We start from the raw sequence: 27994 nt of genomic DNA, 5'->3' as shown, positions 1-27994 counted from the left end.
TACAAACTACTCTGTAAAGTCGGTGTCAAGAAGACAGATCTGTCAGATTATATGACTTCATACTCTGTGAAAGGGAAGTGATTCCTTCATTGCTCCTCCAATAATTACAAATGTATAAAAGCCAGTGTGTGGAGTAGTATATTCTTTAGTCGTTAGTATCAAAACAATAAATATCGTTTTCCGTTTTTAGTTTAGATAAAAATTTGTGTATTTAAGAATGAAAATGTAATGATGAAGGATGAAAAAGCTGTCACTGCCAATGTCAGTAAGTGTAGGCACTGTTCTTACTACTGTATGTCTATTGTCTATAATTATATAGTAAATAAAATTATTTGATTTTGTTTAATTTATATTCCAATTAAATAAACCGAAACATAAAAAGGGCCTCTGTAAAATAAATATGAATTGTTACTTCAACTCACTAGATGTATACATATATATTGCTTGCTCATTAATTATAAATGATAATATAGTTTCACTTTGATTTATGTATTAAATAAAAGTGAGTATGCTATGCTATTGAAATGAGATAATGTACATTGTTCTGGACGATTATCGTAGATTATTGAACTATATCTCTTACAGACCATGGCTCCTCGACCGAGTTGTGCCCAGATTGAAGCACTTGTACAATTTTTGGAACGTAATCCCGGTATCGCGAGAGGCTGGCTACGTACAAACTCTGCTAAAGCGGAGACCAAGAGAAAATGGGCAATACTAGCTCCAACATTAAATAGTTTAGGTGGAACCATTAAGAATGGGGTTGGTTGGGCCAAAGTATGTATATTATTCTATTATAGAAAGCAGAAAAACTATCATCTATTTTATTAATAGATTTAATAGTGAGATTGTTTTAGTACTGGGCAGAAAAGAAATGTGGCTTAAAGAAACAATGCACTGAGAGACGCTCAGAGGGAGGAACATTTGAAAGTTTAAATTTGCTCACAGACCTAGATAGGAGAATGTTCAATATCATGGGTGGCCAACAATACCTTGCTGGTGACTTAGAAGTTTCTGTTGACCCATTTCCAAGTAGTGTAAGTAATTTTATATTTTTTTATGGTTAATTAGCTGTCCCGGAAAACATTGTTATGCCATATAAATAAATATTGCTATCAATAAATAGGGGTTGGGGCTAAAAGATGAAATTTTTTTAAGTTGAAAATTTTTTTTATGATTAATTAAAAAAAATTACAAAAACATAAAAAAGCTGTCCCTCAGAAAACATTGTTATGCCATATAAATAAATATTGCTATCAATAAATAGGGGTTGGGGCTAAAAGATGAAATTTTTTTAAGTTGTATGTATTTGTTAATGATAAATAATAATATATTAACAAAAAAAAAATTACAAAAACATAAAAAAGTATTTAGGGTTGGGTCACCGTCATAAATAAAAATAAAAAATACGGTTTTAGTTTGTTAAGAAACACTACAACATGAGATTTTTATATAAATAGATAGATAATAAAATGGTGCACCTGCCTCTTTGAAAACATAGTTTTGAGAAAAACGCGTTTAAAGTTTTAAGAGACAATAAAAGAGGGTATTTTTTTTTTTTTACATTGAATCTATGCATGCTGCAATGGTATCCATTGGCAGTGTGGCTCCAGTGGAGCAAAGATAGGAAGAGCAAAGTATCAGTCAGTTAGCCCATTGTGGTGAATTCAATAGGCATGGATCACAATACTTTCAAAGACTCTGTGGAGGTTGACTGATATATTACATTGTTAATAATAGTACTATTTCCAAAAAAATCACAAAAATATATTTCCTGTAACTTATCAATATGATTAGCCTAAATTCTAAATCTGCCGTATTATTTTCAGAATGTTAGTGTCACTATGCCTGATGAAGGAGACATTGGAAATTGTCCTCTCCCTGTAGGAAGCTTAGCTCCACCTTCAGATTTAGATATTAGTAAGTAGTTATTTAATATTCTTAGAATAATCTTGGAAACTAAAAACCTTGAACAGCAACAATTACAAGATAATATTCAATTGTTGATACAACATTTTATTTCAAGCTGACTTGCTTAAAAAGTGGGTTTTAAATGATGAATATAGGATTGTTCACATGCCTGAACACATTGCACCTGCTAACACTAAATGTCAGTGGGGCTCTAGTGAAGGATTCATATTAATAGTATGAGCTATGAGATATTAAGGAAATAACTATAATGGTTACCAATGTCAGATTGTGTGGAGTTACAACTTATCTGCATATGTCTATTACCTCTGTCTACCTATTTCAGCCGCCAAATTTGCTTTTACTTTGCTTTACTGCGTATGGTGTGTTTCGGTAGAAAGTTGAGATAAGGCAGTTAGCAATACATAATTGATACCATGGGCAGCACATGATAGTCTGTAATGCTGTTTATGTATATAGGCGACGGTTACCACTTACCATAAAGTAGATAGTGATTTGCAATTTCAGGTACATAAAAAAAAAATTATAAACCATTTCTCTTCAACAACTTTGAAAAGAACACATATTTATATAAAGTATTTCTGTGGAAAAAATATTGTATTACATATGGCATATTTATCAACTCTTCATTCTATTTTTCTTTGAGAATCTAAGATATATACCTACATATAATTACCGTATATACCTTTCTCAAATTATAGACAAATTAAGGAATACCATATGTAAATTGTCCTATGGTCTTTCCTCAAGTATGATTTTCTCTCGACATAATTCAACAGCGTGAATACACTAGTTGGAAATGACGAAACAACGCACTTTATTATTATTTTTATTCGTTAATAGTAAATATTTATGAATCTTTACAAAAAATATGTTTTTTGTCGTGAAACACACAAACACGCCTTGTACATGTACCGTAAATATAAAAACATAAATTTATATTTTCTATAATATAACTATGTATCTACATGTATAATCATAATGTATGTTCAGTGGAAAGGCCAAAGTGGAATACCAAGATTAAAAATCTTCTCTGTTTATTTTTCTTTTATAGAGTAGTTCTTAGATTTTTGGATATTCTAACATAATTATGTTTACCACGATATTCATAAATTTATTCTGCTTGTTCAATCTACAAATGACGGCGATAAAAACTGTTATGACTAGCATAATATTCCAACAATTACAGGAACATCTTTAAAATATTCATTTAAATGTATGATAATGGAATGGTGCATCCGGTATCTGCGTTAACGGTTTACGATGACGGGGCGCCAGTGGAGGATAATAAGATGACTTTGACTTGATGAGGTCAAGTCAGCTAGGACACTAGGACCTATCGTGACATATTCACTAGGAATTTATAACGATGGTTTCCAGGAAAAACCGCGTGGAGGTCAACTTGACATGGTACATTGCTAGCAATGGGGTCATTAGTACCGATAACTAACAATCCCCTTCCGCCCACCTTGTTATTTGGCGCTTTGTATTTTTTAGATAAAATTTTAATTTAGACCGTCTGATATCGAATGAGATTAGAAGTTCTAATTAATCCAGTTTTGTATTTAGCACACAACTTAAATTTGTATACTAAACTTTAAGTTGTGTGCTAAATTACGCCGGATTAATTAGCATTGCCTTCGTTACAATATTTGTTATCCTTTATTATGATAAGATACACCTTTAATTTCTCATTATATTACAGTATATTTTTAACCTTTTTAATAGATTAATTAGTCCACTTAATGATTAGGCGTTAATACAATAGAATTTAATTGTGGAACTTTATTGCCATCCCATAAAATTGTTTGAATATGGAATAGGGACTTTTGTACTAAAATAAGTACAACCCAGTTCCATTATACCCTAAAATATAATCTAGAATTTATGTATTCTAGACTACCAAAATGGTTACACACTAGAGAGTATTTAACAATATTTTTATGTTATAAATGTAGTAAATTTGCCTATATTTCCATTTTCTATTAACAGATACAAGGAACAGAGAAAGAAGTCCAATCAGGAATCCGAAATCCACTGAACATCTACTGAAATCCACAAGAAATCCACCCTCACATCCTCAACCAAGCCGCTCACAAATGTGCAGTATCTTTCGTCATATAGATCTTGAAATAGGTAGTAAAGAACCGGCCAATAAACACACATGAGGACATACCCCTCACAAATTTAACTAATAGTACTATTAGTATTACACGTTGTTGCCACTAAACATACATTGTGTATTATATTCCTACATGTATAATACAAATACATGTTAAGATATTATAGTAGAATACGAGTATATATACAGGCTGTGAATTTGTGATATATTTGTCCATGTTATAAAAACATAATTTTTGTTTTTTTTTTATTGTGTAGATGTCTATCGTAGTAGTATAAAAAAATATTTTACACTTCTTCTTCTTCTTTTAGTATAAATGGCCATTTTACACTTAAATATAAATTGTTAACAAATTATTTGCATTCGTTATATACTTTTGTGTATATTGGTATAATAAAATAAACACTTGTTATATGCTATAACATTACATTATTTAAATAAATATATATTGTGTATAAAAACTAATAATGTATTTTTTACTTCATACATTGTATTGTAAGTAAAATACACATTTAAAACCATGTATCGTAAAAAATGACAAGTAATGGCTGCTTATTTTACTTACGGTAAAATAATTTTATATTGTGACCAACCCATTTAGAACTTGTTTTATAATAACTGTCAAAATAACTATAAAATAGAGTTCAATAAGACTAATAAATAATATTTTTTAATAGATATATTAAAGAAATATTATTGAATGTCAAATTAAGAACTGTCTCCTCTTTTGAAGTCAATTACGGCATGGCGTGCAAATCTGATATCGTTATAATATTACCGATATAATATTTTATACCATTTTATTAAGAACGTTCACGGCAATATCGACCTTTTTGCGGGCTGGTAAAATATAAAAGTGGCTAAGAAAAGAACATAAACTATCCCCTGTGATCAATCCCCTATCCCATTTAAATAGGAATCGCAATTACGAAGGCCTAGGCTAGCTTGAAGCTCCAGCGCTGCTCCCAGGCTGAAGTCGAATCCGTCACCTAAAAGTTGCCTTTTAGTCGCTTCCGCGGATTTGTAGACCTGCACTCACTTTTTTGTCTTTTTAGACTTTTGTCTGGCGTAGCCAAATGTAGCCAACACCAGTAGAGTGGTAGTGGAGGAATGGTGATTCTCTTTTTTTATTAAAAAAAAACATGAATGTCCGATCTGCAAGATTAATGATAGATGTCAAATTATATCAGAATAGTTTGTATTAGTTCCCCTAATATTGTATTAGCTTCCCTCCATCTGTGGAATATGTTAGGTACAATATCAAAATATAAAATATTTGTAATAAATCCTGCATATTTATTTAAAGGTAATAAATATAACACTGTCCATGGTTGTGTTTTTTACCGTTAGCTACCGTTACTTAACCAAATGTATGGTTAGCTACCATTAAAATGCGGTTAATAACATAAACATACCTCCCTGCAAAGAGGCGACGTTGCCGCTTCGATTGAACGAAATGGCAACGTCGTTTGGGTAGCGGGTAGAGTCGCGCGTAACGAGCGAACGCGAGCGCAGTTGTTCTAACGCCCATAAAGTATATATCGTCATCTCGTTCGCAGGTAAATGACACAAAGTGTGCGTTCCTTTAAAGAAGTTAGGTATTCAGTCTCGCGGTTACAATAAACAGTAGAATACATTTATTTGTTGTAGTGTAGAGCTTTTTGGCTCATTGGCGAACTAAACATGCCGCGTAGTAGTGGTAGTGTTTGGGAACAGTTTAAAATTTTATCTGAAAGTGGTGGCAAAAAGCATGTTATTTGTAACTACTGTAACGTGGAATATAAATCGGCCCAGGCAACTAGACTTAAAGAACATGTATTAAAGTGTAATAAATGTCCAATTGACGTGAAAAAAGCGTTTCGTCCTGAAAAAAGTATCAAAGATGCCAATATTACACCAATTCCAGCCTTATCACCTGCTTCAAGACAAGATTATATATGTAGTAGGTACAAAACCAGTTAGCTATTTGCAGTATGCGATATAAAATACGGTTAGTAACGGTTAATTATCCGACTATGACAAAGAAAAAATCTAATTAATCTGTATTTTATTGTGTAGTCAGTAACTTCTGAGATGAAAAATCGATATCCGAAGGTTAAAGATTCCATTTTAGATTTGATAAATTATATTTAATGCGACAAATATATATAATCCAGCTTTAAATATGAGTAATTTCACGGAAACGTAAATAATGTAGGTAACTAAAATATACAAACTAAGTACATATTTACTTAAATAATTTAACATAACAGATACTCAGCATGAATGCCATGAATTTAACGTACGTTAGCTACCTCACTAGACTCCATCTCGATATACAGGCCGACCGCTGGGGACGCACCACTTCGTCCTACCTATAGTTGTAAAAAACTCGTTAGCTACCGTTATTTAACCAAATTGATGATTAGCTACTTATAAACTGCAATTATTAACGGTTAGTTATCCAACTAGTTGAGAAAGAGGGGGAGGGGTTTGTTAATAACGCATTGTAGGTATCATACCTTGTCAGGTCGACCCTCACGACGTCACCCTGGAAACTAGCTTGATTAATTCCTGGTGAAATCGCGATGGGATATAACTGTAATAGGATGAGCAATAAGCTCATCCTCATCCTCATCTCATTACTGTAGGGGAGATGGAGGTAAGATGGGGTAGTGGGTAAGACGGGGTACCCACAAAAATTTACAGTTCAAATTGATCAATCACGCTCTTTCAATCATCGTGCGACGCGCCACCATGAGACTTATCAGTCGCCGTGTGTTTAGTGGTTCACAAGTGCACAGTGTCGAAAAAAATGCAAAATAAGTGTTTTATTGCAAGTTGCTTATCACATTTTCTTCTGGCTTAACACGTGACTGTGGTTTGTTAAATAACGTTACCTGGTGAGGTGCTGTTGTGATTGATGCTTAAACTAATCTATAAAAAAGTAGGCATTGTGTTCTTTAAATATTATTGACTGTTTTGTTTTTATTTATTTTTTTATATAAAAGGTCTCTGCAGGCAAGATGGGGTAACTGATGAGAATAATTCGGTTCTAGTTTGTTTTCCAAAAAATGAGTTCGTTTTTGTGAGTTTGTCTTTTTAGAATGATTCTACGATTAACGTCGTCGGTCGTGATCCGAAGAATCCATGCGGGAAGCGAAGAGTTCAAGCGGTTTTGGATGAAAAAATGGGTTATAGAGAGAAAAGTTAAGGCTTCCTAAGGAAATTCTCTCGTGTTGCTAAAAAGCGTGGACACACAGCAATTATCACGTCGCCTCCTACAAAAAAGAATTAGAAGTCATCGCCCACAAAAAAAACAGAGCTGAACAGAAAAACTATAGAAAATAGAAACAAAAAAGAGAAAAGATGAATATAAAAAAAAAACAGAAGAAAACTACTACAAAAGATCAATATAAAAAATTAAAGAAGAATAGCCGATCATCGAAAACAGCAAAACAATGAAGAGTTTCAACATCTGATGAAAGTGTAGATGGGGGAACACACCATGTATGTATTGTGTTTGTATATAAGTTTGTTCCGTTTCTATTGAAGGTTGGATATCATGCTCATTAAGTGGAAGATGGACTCATAATAGCTGCGTAGAAATAAGATGATGATGATGATGATGAAGTCATCCATATCTACGTGTTCTGCCAGCTCGAATAATCATTGTTCTACAGAGATCATAGGATCATTCTCATCACCCCATCTTACCTCAGAGGGGTACCCCATCTTACCAGCACCATGGGGCAAGACGGGGCAAAACACCTTTTTTTTATTTTTTTTTTTTTCTCTCAAATGTGTTACCTATAGTTCCTAATGACACCAAATATAAGCATAATATTAATTAGTTGTTATTTAAAAAATAAATATGATTGTTTCACTATGTAATTTTTTATATTACAGACCTTTAAAGCTTAAGTACCCCATCTTGCCACCACCTCCCCTACTTTCATCAAAATTCGTTCAGTAGTTTCTGCGTGAAACAGTAACAAACATCCATACTCACAAACTTTCGCGTTTATGATATTATTAAGACATTTATATTGTTTTATAAATATATAAAATATATTAAATTCATTCATATTAAACACTTCCTTTAAGATATGCTTCGTGGCCCCGGATAACATGACCGTACCAAGGAATCTATTACTTCGCAACTTGTCTATAACTGGTGCAACTTTCAAACTTCATAGGTTTTTATACATTGTCTGCATAAAATGAAAGGTAAAATCAACGAATGGTGCTGTGGAAAAATCAATATAAACTGCGCACGCGATTGGCTGTGCGCGGCCTCCCTTGTAATCAAACAAATCAAGGGGACTTGATGAATAGGACTTGGAAGGGGGGAGGGGACAAGCGAAGTGCAATGGGTGTCTAGCCTAGTATAGCCTAATATAGTAAACGGCAGAGATTATAATAATACTCATAATATCTCAGGACGCACCTAGTTCAAAGTAGAGCTTGTGTTTAGGTACTTAGACAACTTATATAAATACAAAGATACATTTTTAAGTACATATACTTAATATACATAAAAAACGTCCAGTACAGAGCCAAACCAGCTATCATATAGGTAGTAATAGGTACTCATGAATACAATTGTGTACTGTGTGAGGATCGAACCCACAACCATCAGAAATACGGTGGTATACTAATCCCTAAGACCACAGTGACTGTCAGGAAATTTGATGACATTTTTATAATTGAATTTCAACTATTCCTTCACCTATAAAAAGAATGACTGTTATTGTGTAACATACATAGACACATATATACAATAATTCCAAGAATATACCTAGAGCAAAAAATATACCACTGACTAGCTGTTACCGCGACTTCGTCGGCGTGGAATTTTATTTTAATTTTCTAAAAAAAAGTATTTTTCTAAAATATAAGTAGCCTATATTACTCCTTTCATCAGCTACCTGCCTAAAAAAGTCATGTTAAAATCGGTCCACCCATTTCAGAGATTAGCCGGAACAAACAGACCGACAGATAGCCAGACAAAAATTGTAAAAAATCTTATTTTGGTTTATGTACGGTATTTATATTCATATGCATATAGTAAAAAACGGTTATTTTAATATTACAAACAGACACTCCAATTTTATTTATATGTATAGATATGTTTTCGTATCGAAGTCGAAGCGCAGTGCTATTCATAATCATCAGTAGTACAGGGATGCTTGAAACAATTAACCTTTTGCAAAAAATTTACTTCTAATAAAATCTCGTATTAGCTCAGGTTTAATAATAATAATAATCTTTATTTGTCTCAAACAAAAACTTTTCACACAATACAACTGTTGCCCATACAATAATATAATTTAAAACTAATGAATGAGACAAAACGGTCTATAACTCAGTGAGGGCAGTGAGTCCACCCTCTCTGCTATTCTGTTATAGCCTTTATCAGTAAAATAATACAATATGAGATCGACGACGACGATAGCATATTAAGTTAAATTCTAAACTACAACTAACAAAGTAAACATAAAAATTGACAATAACAAGATTACTCTAATTCGGCACAACATCGTAGGTATTTGACAGAATTCGCAGATCAAAACCGTACAAACTTGTACGAAGATAAATATCCTCGTATGTACCTTGTATTTCTACGTACGGTTATAATCACGTCCAGTATCGTCCTAATAAAATTCTATTCTATTATACTAATATATTGCTCCGTACGTATAGTACAATAGGAGTTCTTTTTATATATTTTTATTGTATTTTATATTTTGACCTTATTTTTAAGACGATTGTATGTAATAACATTGTATTACGGTTTTCCAAAGTTTTTTTTTAAAGCTGATTTGACACTGACAGACGTACATTTACCTTGTTAGGGAACGTGTCTCATTTCCCCCCGTTACTACAGCAGTCCGTCACAACGATTATGCACCAGTATGCGCACTAATCAATAAGTGCCAGTGCTTATAGGTATACAACTATACGTCAGTAAGGAGGTATTATACCTACTTATACGTATATAATAGATAGGTAGTTATAATTATATTTACTCTTCGACAATATTTCATTCCAACCGAATGTCATTCCTGACGGTCTCGGTATTCTAGCGGTTAGAACACAGCTTTACTTGCTATGTGGGTTCGATGCTCGGATGAAACAAATATTTGTATTCACGAGACCAGAGCCACACTAATACACACCATCATATGGTGTGTATTGGTCTGGGTTTTTGTAAGTAGTATGTATATTAGATATGTAATGTATAAAAAATATGTGTAGCAACACAGTTTCTGCACGTGCCACCATCCACCTCCTTAAATTTCTTTTTGTATTCAGTATTTAGTAGCCATAGCCATATAGTGCTGGCAAATGCACCATTCTATACTCACCGATACAATAAAAATACTAGGTAACATAAAAAACATTATTGATTGTAAAAAGAATCATAAAAATAATTACACAAATTAATTAGAACTAGGGCTGAAATGCATTTCTATATGTATTGTCATACATCATAAAAATTGAACACCTTAGTATGTTTGATCGGTTCAACGCACTAATCTCACGAACTCAGTTTTAGTAGAGAAAGGCTATATTAATACTCATACTAGTACCACATATATATACATACTTTATTATATAGTACCTATTACATACTAGTATTATCATCTCATACAGCTATAATACGCTCGTCATCTTATTGCGGCTGTGCGCCATGCAGTATTCTGCATCTGTAGCCCACTAAGCTTTGCACTGGAAATAAAAAAAAAATCTTCAGCCGACATACTAAATTTCTTATGCTCCTAATTCTTAATTGTTTTATATTATAGTTTATACCTGTTTTGCTTGCTGCTAATTTTCTAATTGTACTATTAATATATCCATACAACTGCCCCTACTAACTTACCTAAAAGGGGGATGGGAATTGTTAGATACGGTATGTATCAGATTGACCTCCACGCAGATCTCCCTGATTACCATTGAGATATGTTCCTGGTGACTTTATCAAGATGGGCTAACTGACCTGACCTCATGCTGATCCTATCATTTTCCAATGATGCCCCGCCAGCGTCAACCGTTAGGGGGATTAATTATACCATACCTTACAGACATAAATGGGAAACATGTGACGCATACGAACCTTTTGTCAGCTAGTTACGTATAAACTAAGTCGAAACCTATCCACCTTAGTTACTTTTATATTAACACAAAAAGATAAAATATAAAGTCTGTAAATTTAAAACACTGAGGTTAAATATATTAAGATTTTGTACCCCTTTTATGAAATCTGAAAATTAATATATTATATCAAATTAAGTTAAGCATATATACATATACACACACTTACATATACATTCAATTACACGCGTAATAATATTTTGTATTATTTTGTTTATCATTATCATCATTACATACTATAAAACAAAGTCTGTCTGTCCGTCCCTATGTATGCTTAATTAAATATTTAAAACTACGCAATGGATTTTGAAGCAGGTTTTTTAATAGATAAAGTGATTCAAAAGTAAGGTTTATATGTATAATACATATACACCCGGGCGAAGCCGGGGCGAGTAGCTAGTAAGTAGTAAATAAGTCGAAATTATTTGACGCAAGTGTAACTCAATCAACATTTGTTTTGAAAGATGCACATTGATAAAAGGAGGTGTGTCCTAAATAATGTAAACCCGTACTATATGCATATACATATATATACATTCTGCCGTTGACGCATTGTATAGCTATGCGATATAAGTGACGTCGCAATAGTCTAGAGTTCGTAAACCCTTGGGATAACGCCTGTGGCGTATTGTAGTTTATTCCCGCTTGGAACCATCCAGAAATTCGCCTAGTATTAATAAAAGAAAAACAAAAATATCAGCTGTCTTATGTACATTATATGCTATGATTTAATATAAAAAAGGATGCACTTTATATATTTTCGCCATACAGTTATAAATTTACTGTAAAAAAAATCGCGCTGCAAAGGGGGCGGTCCTTTATGCCGCCCGGGGCTATTGCACCCTCTGCACCCTCTACGCTACGCCACTCAATAGTCTTTCTGTAAAGCTAGAAATGATTTTAGTAATGAGTCATATCATGCTAAGTATCATTACCACCACCTGACAGCAACAGCCTTACTTAACATACGTGTACAGTACATATATTTTTTAAAATATAAAATATCTGAATTTTTATTTTTCATGCCATTTATTACATTCATTGTTAAATAAAAAAAACTTACGAGCGATTTAGGTGTGCAGTAATTATCTATCAGGGGAATAAATCAATTGTGTCTACACGAGGATCACTAAGTCTAAGATTTCTCCCTCTCTTTAAAATTTTAAAAACTTACTTAGGTACATGATTTTGGAACTAAATAATGGCCACGTGAGCGTAGACAGTTCTTCACTATGTAGCTTCAATGCGTCATTCGGTCTTGTTGACACATTAGGACACAGGTTAGACACTAATAACTTTGCAGTCCCCGCCAGTAAAAGAAAAAAAATCCGTTTAGTACGACTTCGTCTTAATCGACTATCTGCTTATAGCGACCTGTTTTAATAATAATTCGTCCGGTTAAAACGACGCGCAGTGTTTTGTTTACAGAAACTACGCATAATACCTTGCTGCTGGTTCTCAGTTGCTACCTATCCTTATTATCTCGCGTAAACACAGTCTGTGTTCGTAATCTGTGCAAGTTACAAGGTTATATGTTGTGTTGACACAATGAGTGGCTCGAAGAGAAAATGTTTTTCAATTGAAGAAAAAACTGCTATATTACACCGTTTAGAAGCCGGAGAATCAAATATAACCATCGCTAAAGAATTAGGCGTGGCTCATTCTACAATATCCTCTATAAAGAAAAATAAAGATAAGATAGAACCTCTGTTTAACGCCAATGTTTTGAAATGTAAACGTATCAGAGGATCGACCCAAAAACAGATAGATCAGGCATTATTACAGTGGGTAAACCTCCAGCGTAACCAGGGAATTCACGTTAGTGGCCCTACGCTTCAAGAAAAAGCTAATTACTTTGCTCAAGAGCTGAATATTCCTGACTTTAGTTGTTCAATGAGTTGGATAAATCGTTTTAAAGTTAGACACAACATTGTCAGTGGTTGCTCAGACAGACGCATGATTTCTGGTGAGTTTTGGCAGTTCAACATATTGATGTACCTAAGTGAATTAATATAGCTTACTCTGTGCGCATATTAGAAGTAGAAATAATCTTTATTCAAATAAACTTAACGCAGATTCATCACGAGAAGAATGAGCAAGAAACTTATGCGTTATAGAAACCGCTACGCACTTATTCTTTGTGCAATCAGACAATACGTCAGCGTTATGAATTTTAAGTTTTTGTACAAAAACATTATTGTCGTTAACGAACATTTCAATTTTATAATATGCTTTTTTACAAAGGAAATGTTTTATACAACACTTGAATCTTTTTTCAGACATATTTAGAACAGACTCTGGTAGTTTGTTGTAAAATCTTACGCAATTACCATAAATTATTTTGATACTATACGTATGCTTATTAAAAGGCAAGCATAAATTAACCGATCGTTATTTGTGTCGTCCGGTTAGTACGACAGTGTCGCTGACCCTTTGAGTATGGTTAAATCCGGTTTGAACTGCATAATAGAGCCGTAAATGTTACGACATATAATATAACAATAATCATGGACAATCCACACAGTGCCATCTAGTCCCAAGCTAAACTTTTGTTATGGGTACTCGATAATTGGTAGCAATACTTTCTTTGTACTGAAAAACGCTTAGGTCAAACAAACAATCATATTCATGAATACACCTTTTTGTTGCACCGTGCGAGGAATCGAACCCTCGACCATCGGCTGGAAGGCGGTGTGCTAAACCGCTAGACCACCGAGTCTGTTACATTGTGTACCTCTACGTAGATAGTCGTTATAAAACCAATACACTACTCAGGCGTGCCCGTACGTACTAGTTCTAAACTATGAATTGAGTTAACTTGTTACTTATTATTGCAATTCCATGATATATATATCTTTATTATATTGATAATTTGAATAGTGAAGTATATAAATATATATATAAATGCCAAAGTGACTCTGTCTGTCACGCTTTCACGCCAAAACTACTGAACCGTTATCAATGAAATTTGATACACAGACAGTCTAGCCTTTGAAAGCACATAGTTTATTTTTAATGCTAGTGGGTTGTAAAGGGTTGAAATGGGACGGTTGTATGGTATCGTCAATTTTAAAGATATAAGCTTGAAACTTATTTTTTAGGCCGTTGATGAATAGAAATAAATATGACATGTTTGTAAAAAGTTTACCTTTAAGGGGGTGAAAAAAAATAGGCGATGAAAGTTTGTATGGATATTCGTCATTATTGAAGCTTGGATGAAACTTTTCTTTGGCTTTTGTGGGTTAGATTATTAATTATTTTTTCTTTATTTGGTCAATTCCACGCGGAAAAAGCGCGGACACTACTCAATATTTTATTTTATTTTATAGGTGTGTAATGTTGGCGAAGATTATTAATTGGCATAGAATAATTTAATATGACAAGTGTTACTTGTAAAACTTGTAAAATTACATCGTTAATTTCCTAAAATAAATAAATAAATTTTTACTAAAGTTTTTGTAATCAACGTAAATATAGCAATATCGTAATTATAAGAGATAAATCAGTAGTATATTTGTCATGTATACAATTTGTTTACCTAAACTAGTGATTAGCAAGTAGACGGGGGACCCCCTGTAGTCACGGGAGATACGATCAGAAAACGGCGAGTTTTGCTTTTATTCCTTACTAGCGGCTCGCCCCGACTTCGCACGGTACACCCGTGTATTATTTTATATATACATATAAACCTTCCTCTTGAAAACTCTATCTATTAAAAAAACCGTTTCAAAATTCGTTGCGTAGTTTTAAGCATACATAGGGACAGACAGCGGCAGCGACTTTGTTTTTTACTATGTAATAATGACAAAACTAAAGACAAGTACCTATGATATTTACAAAAATATCATTTACGTTGCTTTAACTTCCCTCAAAATTAGGACTATTTTTTTAATTTGTTGAAGTAATAGAATAAAAAATAAATATTTATATTTATAGTGTAGCGTATATTATTTAAGTATATTTATGTTTTTATTTTTATTTATATGCAATATCACTACAATTTTTTAATAAATAGAAATTGTATTATTTTGCTTTTTCCTTTTTACCGCCCCGAAATTATGGTTGGAAATTAACCGCAAATTTGCAAAATTAAATAGTTCTTATTTTACATATTTTACCAGTATTAAGAGCATATAGAAATATCACAATAGGGGTCCACTGTGTCCACTGACAGCTAAAAATTTGAAAAATGCTCTACCATAAAAAAAAGAGAACCTCTGACCAAAATTGGTTACTTATATGTATAATTAAAAAAGTAAACACTTATATAGTAGATCCGCCCCGGCTTTGCCCGAGCGCTCATAATCTTGTGAATACTCTTTATATGAACACTAGCTGTGCCCGCGGTTTCACTCGCATGCAATTTGTAGCCTTTGTTATTCTGACCTATAAGCTATATCACTGTAAAGTTTCATCAAAATCCGTAAAGTAGTGTTTGCGTGAAATCTATCCATCCATACTCACAAACTTTCACGTTTATAATATTGGTAAGAGTAAAAAGTAAGATATTCCAGACTATATATTAATATAGCTCACCTATGTTTCAAATATCCATAGAGTTACTCAAATAAGTAGTGGTTTCAGAGTTTACTTTCCCCATAAAAATCCGTTCTTTCTTTTCCTAATCTATTAATATAGAATGTACTATGACTATGATATGATTATTAGTTGCGAAATATATTTTATTGTAGGTATATACTTTTATACATACATATACGTACTAGCTATGCCACTTCGTCGATCTTCCCTTTCAACCGCTTACATTCATTCCTTACTTCGCATTAAAAAGTAGCCATGTTCTTTCTCAGGGTATAGCTATCTGTGTATCAAATTTCATTAAAATCGGTTCAGTGGTTTTGGCGTGAAAGCGCGACAGACAGACAGAGTTACTTTCGCAGTTATAATATTAGTAAAATTGAATTGCTTCGTTTTGTCTATCGGAAATTGATGTAACTTATAAATGTTAAATTAATACATAATTATTGATATTAAATATACTTTAAGAATAAATTAATAGTAGGTAATTAAATTAGGCACCTAGTACCTAATTAACTTCTAACATAAAATTCTTATGTGTTTGTTACTAAACTCCTCCGAAACGACAGTACAGATTTTTATGAATTTTGTGTGCATATCGGATAAGTCTAAGAATCGGCCAACGCCTATTTTTCGTATCCCTCATTGATAAGAGTGAAATATATTTATAATTCTTTTTGACCAATTTTTTTTTATGATTTGGCATTAAAAATGTATAACAACCCTAAATATTCACCAATCAAATCCATATTTTTTAATTTGCAATTTGCAAAACAACATTTGCGGGGTCAACTAGTTCAAACATAAAAGTAAGTAATATGTATAAATATAGGTACGAATAATACAATGCACCAAAACGTATACGTATAACAGACTATTAATCAATAGCTTCCATAAGCAAGTACGTAGGTGTGCTGGAAAGCATGACGCGAGGGTTAGATGTATTGCGCGGGAACAGGGTGGCGCTGCGGCAGGGCGGGCGTCGCTGGCGGCTGTACATAGGCCCGGCGCGGCGACCGGCGCCCCTCGCAACACGACGCAGGCGCGCTCCGTACTCCGTACACCGACGCTTTCCAGCATGGATCGATGAGATAAACGCGCAACCCCGCTTTTCGAGTTAAATCAATACGAATTCTATCGATTTTTGCAGCCGCAGCCGCCGCACACCAAACTCGAGGGTCGCACGCGGTGGTTGCGCGCATTATTTCAATATAGTTCAATTGTACGTTCATTTCAATATTGTGAAATAAAGTGACTTTTTTAGTAAATTATGTATACTTTATAAATATTTTGTATCGATTACACTATTGATCGAGTATTGAAGGTAAATTTTTATTTTATTATTAATCACACTTTCCGTGGTAATTAACTAACTAGATATAACAATAGTACTTTAAAAAACTAAAACTACTTAATTAATTTGAATAATTATGTCTTCTACTGTTTACGATTTCAAAAGGTGTAAAAATCGAATTTGAAAGAAAACTTAGGTATAACCGGTAGCCATTTTTATAATTGGTCAATTAAAAAAAATGGTTATTGTAAACATCGATAACAATAATTTGTAGTTTTGCATCGGGTTTGCATCAGCAATTATGTCTTTCGGTTGGTAAGCGTGCGATAATGTGATCTCGACTTTTCGATTCGGGTTTTTTTTTTCTTTTGGCTCCGGTGATCGTTCGCGTTTGTTTTGTTCCTGATTGGTTGTTACCACGGTACTGTCACTCACAGAACTCACTTGGTTATCACTTTAATTTTGTTTTGTTTTTGTTTATTATATCACGTTAAAAAATAAATTATTACTCCAGAGATATAGGATGCTTATTTATTATAAAAGATTGTAATTTATATATATACATGTTTAATGTATGGTTAGTTTTCTATCAAGACAAAAATAAAGAGTGAGAATAGGTCGATTTGCTTCGGAACCTATAGTAGGGGCACTATCGAAGTGGCGCCATTCATTAATTTCAAATTTTTATTTTCAAATGTAAACATTGAACTTTTAGGTTAGTTATTTGTGAAATAATATTTTATTGATTTGTTACATAGACGACGTTAACGAGAGAGATGATACAATTACAATGACCTCGACGGACACGTACCAGTTAAAATGGCACTCGCACAGCTCGCATTTGAATGGTTCCGTTGCGGCCTTGCTGCGATCGGAGCGGTTTACCGATGTGGTGCTGTGCACGATGGATGGGTCACAGATACCAGCGCACAAGTTCATCTTGAGCTCGTGCAGCGTGTACTTGAGCAATCTGTTCGAGGGGCAGCGGTCTGTGACTCGCATGGGTGGGATGTTGTATGTGGTGCTACCTTCGGAGATATCTACGAAGGCGTTGAAGATTCTAGTGGAATATATGTATAAAGGTCAGTAGGAATTTATGTGTTTATTAATTTCTTAATTTTAATAATGTATTTAGGCTATTTTTGTTTTTCTTGTAATAATTATTTTAATATGTATTTATTACTAGCGATTTCTTTCTAAATATGCGACACAGAATAAATTGGTTAATAATGATTTTTTCAGTATCCATGAAGTTTTTAAATAGTCAACTATGTAAAATATCATATAAAATTACTTCATTTATTTCATCCTATCAGAATATTTTAAAAATATTGCTATTAGATTAGGATATTTTTCCTTTTTTATTTTAATTTATTAATTAAATTTATGAAACTAACATTACTATTCAATTAAAAGTTTTTGATTTTATTTTTCATTGATTGTTATTTTTCAGGTGAAACGACAGTTTCAAATGAAGTATTAGATACTGTATTGAAAGCTGGTGAAGTACTTAAAATTAGAGGGTTATGGAGGCAAACAGACGAGGCTGGTGGGGACTCCACTCCTGCAGAGAAGACCACAGCACCCATGGCCACAGCAAGTGTAAACAAACAAATAGTAGCCAAGAAACCTGAAGATATGCAACCAAAGATCACAGTGAAGAAGGATGATAAGCTGCTGAAGACATTTGGACAGGTTCAACCGCAGGGTGTCACAAGGTACATGCATTATCTGTTATAAAATTTATTGAGTTCTGGCTGACTTGGCAAACAATGTTGTCACATATAAATCATTTTCAGCTAGGTCCACACTTATGGTCTAGGGGTATAAAAATAACATATGCATAGTATATAGCATATAGCCTACTTATTCTCAGACCTACTGTATATACACAAAATTAAAATATATACTTAAACTAACTGATTTTATATCAGTTGACCACTCCTCTGACTACCCTGGAACACACACTTGGACATATATATTTAATATTTTTTTTATTAAGATAAACAAAAAATGTATTTGAATATTTCTTAGTTCAGTACCTATAGTACAAGTTCAACTTAATTTGGGACTAGACAGTGCCTATGTCTTCAAAATTGTCTTCAAAGAAAATACTATACTATATAAAGAGGAAATATTAGAAATCTTTGTGTGTGATGGATAAGCTTAAAAATATAGCATAATTAACCCATTAAATATAGCAATGACTACATATTATGTAATTTGGTATATAGTGTAAAATATTATTTAAAATTAAAATTTAGTCTGTTAATATTAAAGTTTAATTAGGTATTATTATTTATTTACAATATTGTACACATTTTTATTAACTTTAGGTACCTATACAATATTATGATTCATTGTTTGATGTTAAAACTTTACTAATTTATTATTAGTTATGAAAGTATATAACAATGACGATTCTTGTGTATTTGTCTAACAGACCTATGTTCATTGGACCACCGAAATTAGTATTTATCAAAACTACCGAAGGTGGAACTCAAGCCGCCCTCAGACCTGGTGCTCCAAAGGGTCAAACGATACTGGTAGCGCCAGCACAAACAGCGGATTCCACAGCAATAGCCACTACTGTAGCTGCACCAGCCCCTGTACAGAGTGTTGCGGTTGCGACAATAGCTGATGACTCACCAGATGAAGCGCCTCCACCTAGAATATTGAGACGGCACGCTGCTGAAAGAAAGTATGGAAAGAAACAAAGGGTAGAAGCCAGTACTGAAACGGAAGAGGCGAAAGATGATGATAATCAAGATAATGTCTCTGTTACATCAAGTAAGTATATAGATAGATAAAATATTTACATATTTGTTACAAATATATTTGACGACCTCGGTGGTCTTGCGGTCTAGCACACCGCTTTACGACCGATGGTCGCGGGTTCGATTCCTCGCACGGCACAAACATTTGTATTCATGAGTATGATTGTTTATGTCGGTCTGGTGTTTTCTATGTATAATGTGTATGTATTTAAAAAAAAATTACTATGTATATGTATCAGTTATCTAGTACCCATAACACAAGCTTTACCTAGCTTAACTTGGTTCTAGATGGCGCTGTGTGAATTGTCCTGAGATAATAATTATTATTATTATTAAATCGCACAAAAAGTGTAGTTATATAGATATTTGTTTTAATAGTGACGTGATCGAGAGGATTTTTATCTATAATTTGTTCGTTTTTAGTGTGGTTATTTAAAATTATAGTTTTATATAAATATATAAACGTGAGATTACAATCATTGTTTTTTCTTCTATTTTTTATTATTATTTTACAAAAGAATAAAGTTGGCAGTGTGAGTGTGACAGTGTTCATAGATTCATAATTTGAGAGCCGCGTTCTTTTCAGTGGAGCTGTTGCCATTTTCCATCAATATTTTTACTTGTTGATATAACACTGTTACTGGAGTTACAGTAACAGTGTTATATGGGGTATTTTAAAATAAAATTTATTAACTTATAATAATATATTTATTTCAGAACAAATAATGATTACCTTCCTTATATTTTCAAATAAAACATGTATTTTTCGCTCAACTTATGTATGATGTTTTTTTTTATTTCTCAGAAAAATCTACTCAGAGTAATTTGGAATCAACAGAAGTGCACGTCAAGGATGAACCAGAATGGGATGCTAGCAGTATCGAAGAGGAGGAAAGATCTATTGCGGAGATGTTTCAAGCAGAAATGAGTGTTAAATCAGAGCCTATTGATGATATGGAGATTGAGGAAGAAAGTTTGGTATGTTTAAGTATATAGTTGTATGTATTATTTTTAAAGTGATTAGAATGGCAAACAAGAAAATGGCCCACCTGATGGTAAGTGGCAACTGTGGCCTGATGTATATATACATGGACATTAGTACGAAAATCAAGTTATCATGTGACACTAGCAATAAAACTCATGTCACTCCAGAGGAGTAAGATGTCATGCTTCTTATCCTAAAAAATATGTTTGGTTTGTGTACATTTTCAATTACGCCACGCAACTGGTCCAAATTGGATGATAACAATGGTCTAGTGACGGCGATGTTCGCAGGTTCGATTCCTCGCACGATACAAACATTTGTACTCATGAATGTGACCAATACATATTTATTGGTTGGTACTTGACGTGTGCAGTTGTATAATCCGCTATATAAGTATACTAGCTGACCCGGCAAATGTTGTTTTGCCATATAAATTAAGAACGCTATAAAAAATAGGGGTCTGTGATAGAAGAGTAAAAATTTAGTGTGTTATTTTATAAAAATATAAAAATAAATAAATTGTTGAAAAAATTTAAAATATTTTTTGGGGTGAGGCACCCTTAACACATAGGGGTATAAAATGTCATCAAAATCAGTCAAGCCGTTTCGGAGGAGTAAAAACAGAATAAACACGAACCTGTCACACGAGAATTTTATATATAAGATGAAGTGTTTATTGTGTGCAGATGTACAGTCCGCTGGCGTGCGAGCTGTGCGCGGAGGTGTTCACGGTGCCGGCCGCGTGGGTGCGGCACGTGCAGGGACACGCGCACCAGGACCAGCCGCCAGCGCGCAAACGGAAACACCGCTCCGCGGTCAGTACAGTACCGCCACGCTGACTACCCAGGGGCGGATCGGGAATTTGTGAACCCTGGCCTAAAACGAATCTACGGGTTGCGGGAGCTAGAGACCTACTTAATTATATTACTCAACAAAAAAAAATACACCGAAAACAAGCGACGGAGAATTCCCCGTTCCGTTCGATAGACGCACATTCATGGGTTAATTGATCTCATGGTTGTTAACCTTATGATAGGATTTTTTTATATTCTAGATCTTTTTATAACCTACATATCGGAGAATCCTATTGTTTTCAGTAGAGGCTGGGGGCTCTTTGTATCCACGGGGCCCTGGGCTACAGCCCAAAAAGCCCGTAGGTAGATCCGCACCTGTATCTACCTCACGTATCACTTACACGCACAACGACCCACATGACAGACATATACAGGGACGTCTTTCACCTATTGGATGCCCTGAGCTCATTAGGATAATGGGGCCCCTAAGACCATAGTAATAAAGCACTATTTTGTTAGAATAGACAAAGTCATTTTTGAATATAACTTTTTAGAGATGTATATGACTGCCCGCTCTACGCGCACCGTCACAAACCTTTCTCTTTTTCTCACAACGCTACATATCGTCTATCCATTCCACGCGACGGTAACTCTATTCGAAACCTTAAAATTCTATTACATACTTGTCTATATAGAAGTCACGTCAAACATTAATTATAAAAAGAAAAATGTAAAACCTCATTTTCGGGTCTTAGAATCTACCTAGGTTGGTAGCCTAGACCCTAGTTCGTCCCTGCTCGCATACGACTTTGTACAAAATTTCCCTCAATTTAAGATTACATTATGTTATTGGCTTTGTTGTGACTTTACGAATATTTGGTATCCCACAGAGTGACGATACAGAAGAAACAATGGCTTTACTACGCTGCGATTTATGTCAGAAACACTTCCCCAACCCGGCCGAGTGGGTGCGACATATTCAGAGCACGCACACAGAAACAGGTTAGTAGCATTACACGCGCACACAGTGTTAAATAACATTTCATTATCTATTATATCATTCTATGTATTTATCAGTTATCTAGTACCCATAACAACAAGCTTTAGGTAGCTTAACTTGGGACTAGATGGCGCTGTGTAAATTGTCCTGAGGTTATTATTATTTCACGTCAAAATATATTTACTCAGTCTAACAGACTTACAATTAACAGCCTCGGTAATTTCGCACACTGATTTACGTCCGATAGTCGCAGGTGCGATTCCTTCCGCGGTGCTAACATTTGTAATCATGAGCATGATTGTTTGTATCGCTCTGGATGTTCTCTATGTGTATTATGTATATATTTCAAAAATATGTCTAAGTATTTATATCAGTTATCTAGTACCTACAAAACAAACTTTATATCTTAATTTGTCCAGGGTTATTATTATTACTATTACTTACGTTAAGTCAAATCTTTTGTCAGTTCTAAAAGTAGTTCGAAAATGAAGAATGATAATAAACTCTGGCAGCACTCTTTTACCATTCTCTCCTCTCTCCTCAAATGCCATTGTACATGTTGACAATAATACTTTATTTTTAAAACTTAGCTTTAGGACTATACAGTGACATATGATGATCATGAGTGATAAGAAGACATAACTTTAAATAACAGTAATAACGTCGACAGACATGAACAACATAATTTGCCAAAGGGTATTAATTAAATAAACTGCAAACATCATACACGAACAACTCATCCTGGACTTCATGTATTAAGGAAACATGATACTGCGATTTGATTTCTGGACGGCATCTTATGACTGACCTGATACTTTTAGTCAGGTTTTGGATGTCCATTAACAATATCGTTAGTACAAAAGTTAAAATTGTATGACATGGGATTGATGGCTATTTTAAATTTATTACAACTTGTAGTATATGTATGAATTCCATGCATTATGACTTTTATACTACGACTTTTATAAGGATTCGAGTTATAACTAAGATTTTTAGACCTTATGACATCAATTAATCCTATATTGATTTAAAGATAATTAATTTTCCTTAGTTTTTTAATATAAGTGAAATGACAAACAAGCTGAAGTCCACCTGATAGTAAATGGTCACTGTCGTCTATGTGTTGTGGCTGGAACACTAGATGTTAACCTTCTATATCCTGTCATTAACCTGTTTTATCTCACTCTTCAACCGAAGCATACAAAGCAAGCTGCTTGGTGGCTAAAACAGGGTGACACTGAAATACTCATGCAGACTTTTCACAAAATCTACCTAATAGCTTATAGTTAAGAATTTTTAGTGTTAACTTACTAACCAATGTATGTAACGGTGTAATATGTTTGTAATAATATTACTAATGTTTTACTAACATAGCTGAAACTTGATTGTTATGTATGTGGCTAATTCTCGACAAACGAACATCACGTCACATCCGTTGCCGCTCTAAATATTGCCTGTTGTTGTACAATTGAATATAATTTCCGCCTCGCTGTATTCACACTTGATTTTTATTTTATAAAACACATCCTTACCTCGCTACACTCATGATAATCACTTCAGTTATGTTCAAAATTTAAACTTTAATAATATTGCAATACTTTGTTTGTTTCCTGCTTCAATCTATAATATGTATGCACGATAACGCTTTATTTTTTTTAAACCAAATGAAGCATTGCAACATTGTGACTGTCCACACAGCTGTTGTGATTAAATCCTTTTTCTAAATGTGGTTCGATGTCGGTTGTCTAGAATTGGCCATATCAAACAACAGTGCCCCACCAAAACGTCACAATCGTTTCACAGAGGGCGCGCAAAACAAGAATTGCACGCACTGCAAGAAAGCATTCCCGTCCCACGCGTCTATGCTCATACACTTGCGTACGCACACAGGTAGGTCCGATGGTTTTTTTATATAGATGAAATGGCGAACAGGCTGGCGGGGCCACCTGATGGAAAGTAGCAAGCGTCATGTATATAAGTGAACATCAACCATGTGTTTTGCTATGGACAACACATTTGTTGCCATTCTTGAGGACGATGATGCCTATAATTGTGCTGCCATAGCTTACAACTGAAACAAAACAAGCTCCTTTGCAGTAGAAATAGACAAATTCAGGATAGAGTGCATCTGTTTGTTAAATCCGTTCAATAGTTTGTGTGATTTAGTAAATGTGATGGAGCAAAACCACCAACAAAAAATAAATATGGTAGATATTTATTCAATAAATGTAGGCAATAAGGACAACGCAAATATAGAAGTGCTAAGGGCTAGAGAAAGAAACCACGAAAAAAAGTCCGTTACATCTGGCTGTGTGAGGCCAAATCTGCTTTAAAGAGACAGTACTACTGTAGCCAGTAGTCGATTAAGGATTGTGGATATGGATGATATTATAACAGATTCTCAAATAAATATTTTTGTTTAAGTTATATTTATATCTAAGCAGCAATACATATGTTAAAACAGCAAAACCGATTCCTTGTACCATTCAATCGGGGATCGAAATTGCGAGGGCCTCAGCCGAGGTTCACACCCTTAGCAGTGCCCTCAGACTTAAGCTACGGACGGATACTGACGTATACCGTCAGAAGGAAGTTGACATTCAGCAGTTGAATAAGTCCTCTCGCAGGGTTTACTGTGTATTGGTATAGTTTAAAAAAATGTGGCTCTAATATCTATCGATATCTAAAAGGCAAATGTTTTACAGGAGAACGACCGTTTATATGCGGTCTGTGCAACAAGGGTTTCAATGTGAAATCGAACTTGCTTCGGCACCTGCGCACATTACATGACCAACTGATCAGCCCGGCGCAGGTGGAGGGCGACGACAGCGAGGAGTCCACGTCCGCGCCGGGGCCCTCCGAGGTTAAGAGGGAGTCCTGAGGACGCGGAGGGGGGGCAGGTATATAATACTTTACAATTTATAGCCCGGTAAAGCTGTAAAGACCAGCTGCGGCCAACAGCATTATAGTCAGAAAAAAAATACGGTCTAGCTGTTTAGCACACCAATAACTTCCTTGTTAAGGACGACCTGACGTTGATAGCATATAGGTGGGGGTGTGTATATATAGGAGGTCATTACTAACCCTTAGTAACAGCTTTCCTCTTTACCTGTCATGTTTAATTCTAACATATTAGTGGTGATTTCAATATTTTTTACTTCTGTTGGTTGCGGTTTCGATATTTCGCACGGTACAAACATTTGTATTCATGAGTATGGTTGTTTGTATCTTATGTGACTGGGTGTTTTCTATGTTATGTAAGAAAAAAATATCTAAGAATTTGTATCAGTTGTTTAGTACCCATAACACAAGCTCTGCTTACCTTGGAACTATATGGCGTTATGTGAATTGTCCAGGTGTACTATTATTATTATCACCAGCCGGGCTACTTGAGAACTTTGCAAGTACAAAGCAAGTGCTGTTACTTTCGCCACTATTATAGACAATACTGTATTAGTTTTAATGTAATACCAATAGAAGACGTGTTCCAAAAATAGAAAATGCCTTAAGATGGTGAGTTCACAATGGGCATCTTTATTTGTGTATTAGTTTTAATAAATAAACAAAATTTTGTTGTAGGAAGAGGGCGTGGTCGTCGTACTCCATACATAGCCGCAGTGGCGAAGGCCAACAGCCGCGCCAACGATAAGAATAAAGAAACGGAGACTGCGACCAATATCCCGCGCAAGCAGAGCTACTCGCTATTCCTCAGACAGCGCGCTGTGCTCTTCTCCGCTAAGAAGTGGAAACAATGAGGACTTGTCGTCGACTCGTGACAACTTTGTGTATCGTTTAGTTCGCTGTCTAGTGACGTCACAATGAATCAAGTCAATGTTTTTTTTTAATTTAGATCCAGATTTGTCCATGAATAACTCCATAAATGAATCTATGCAAGTTCAGTGGTTTTTCGTATTTATATTCATTCAATGCTAGTAGTTGTATAATATAACATTTGAAATGTCCCACTCAGATGTTTACTCATAAGAATCTCATTAATAAAACACTGGTTTATTGACTAACTTTTTAAGTACTTTTTATTAAGAATTAAACAAAAAAATTACTTAAAGTTGATTTGTGATGTCTTTAGATGGCTTTTATATTTACAATTGAATTGTATTGTAAAATGTAACGATGTCACGTCTGGTTCGTTTCACTTCTAATCCTGCCCACCCTCTTTTAGTATTTCTATTTTATGGTTATGGAAGTTGGATTTTATTTAATTTTTATTCGAGTGAATTATTTTTATATTGTATAATCCCATAATTTTAGTAATATTATTTTGTATTAGTAAGTTTAAGTATACTATAATGCTATGCTATTTATAAATGGGTGCTACCGCCACCCAGACTTTTGGATATATGAGAAAAGGATATGCCTATCTATAGTTCATTTTAATGTATCTTAAGAATTTTAATTTTTGTGTTGAGTTTAACATTTATCCAAAATTTTCGATTTTCACAATATTGTCTATAGGATAATTTTAAATATTACACCTACATTTAGATTTTTTATTTGTGTACAATTACCAAAATTTGCTATTAAAATTGTGATCATATGTTACATATGAAGCTTTAACTTTGTCATTCCAATAATTTATTTATATATTAATATATTTTAGAACGCGACTGACACGGCGGTATGAGGTAATTCTATTTAGTTTTACTCAAATATCATAGTCACAATAAATTTGTCACATCCCAGGTATTATAGTCCCGTCTATTTATTAAAAATAACCTACTTATTGTGACAATGCCATGCCATCCTGTCATTGCCAGTTATTTAACATGCAGTTCCTATGGAATGCATATTAGTTTTATTTTAATTGGATTTGTGATTTTTCGTTCAATACTCATGTGAAACATGGACACAATGGATAATTTGTTTGTACTATTTTATATGATAGTATATGTGGATATAAACATCTTAAAAATGCACATAGTTGTTTGTTTCCTTCTGAGTACCTCATTGGAAAACCTTATGAATTATTCTGCTTCCAGTTCTCGTAAGAACTTTGGAATAGAAGTCCATAAAACACAGCGGAGACTCAGTTGAATAAACGATGCAATTATTACACTGACAAATGTTTGTCATAAGGCATTCAAATAATCGAAAATCTAAACATACTTCAACGGAAACGGTCTACCTGATAGTAAGTGGTAACTGAGGTCTAAATATATGACACCACTCATGCGTTGCCGTCCCATAGAACTAAGACGTCATGCGTCTTATATTGTAATTTCATTGCTTTATCTCATTCTTCAACCGTTCGGCTGAAATAGGTAGACCTTTGTCTACCTATGTACCTTGACAACTTTTGATTTACAATACATTTGAATATTTAGGAATTTGTATGAGGCATGGATTTTCCAATGTATGATGAATTAGTGAATCTATAGCAAAATTAACTTAAAAGGCAC

The 27994-nt window shown here is 34.0% G+C and overlaps 1 protein-coding gene across 5 annotated transcripts; it reads left to right on the top strand.

The window, feature by feature from the left end:
* Positions 1–306: 306 nt before the first annotated feature.
* LOC131843660 (zinc finger and BTB domain-containing protein 17) lies at positions 307–27539 on the top strand. Of its 5 annotated transcripts, none has more exons than XM_059192343.1 (13): positions 307–502; positions 586–777; positions 858–1037; positions 1830–1920; positions 17780–18103; positions 18475–18739; positions 19465–19811; positions 20604–20776; positions 21470–21598; positions 22468–22579; positions 24327–24467; positions 25283–25477; positions 26157–27523. In XM_059192343.1, exons 2-12 carry the CDS (start codon positions 589–591, stop codon positions 25456–25458), a joined length of 2127 nt encoding a protein of 708 aa, XP_059048326.1. In that variant the 5' UTR covers positions 307–502; positions 586–588; the 3' UTR covers positions 25459–25477; positions 26157–27523. The 5 variants fall into 5 exon arrangements, with proteins under 5 accessions (XP_059048326.1, XP_059048328.1, XP_059048330.1 ...); XM_059192345.1 differs by having other exon boundaries at positions 24381–24467; positions 26157–27522; XM_059192347.1 differs by lacking the exons at positions 307–502; positions 586–777; positions 858–1037; positions 1830–1920 and adding an exon at positions 5767–5993 and having other exon boundaries at positions 26157–27522.
* Positions 27540–27994: the final 455 nt, after the last annotated feature.

Source organism: Achroia grisella, unplaced genomic scaffold (assembly GCF_030625045.1).
Source record: "Achroia grisella isolate CSIRO2021 unplaced genomic scaffold, CSIRO_AGI_Agris_v1 utg327, whole genome shotgun sequence".
NCBI classification, from domain to species: Eukaryota; Metazoa; Arthropoda; class Insecta; order Lepidoptera; family Pyralidae; genus Achroia; species Achroia grisella.
Note: the sequence above shows the minus strand (reverse complement) of the source record. Positions and strands in the feature narration are given on the sequence as shown.

Coding starts and splice junctions, on each gene's coding strand:
- LOC131843660 (XM_059192343.1), top strand. CDS start 589: ATGGCTCCTCGACCGAGTTGTGCCCAGATTGAAGCACTTGTACAATTT. Junction 18,740..19,464: donor CAACCGCAGGGTGTCACAAG/GTACATGCATTA, acceptor TTTGTCTAACAG/ACCTATGTTCATTGGACCAC. Junction 19,812..20,603: donor TAATGTCTCTGTTACATCAA/GTAAGTATATAG, acceptor TTTATTTCTCAG/AAAAATCTACTCAGAGTAAT.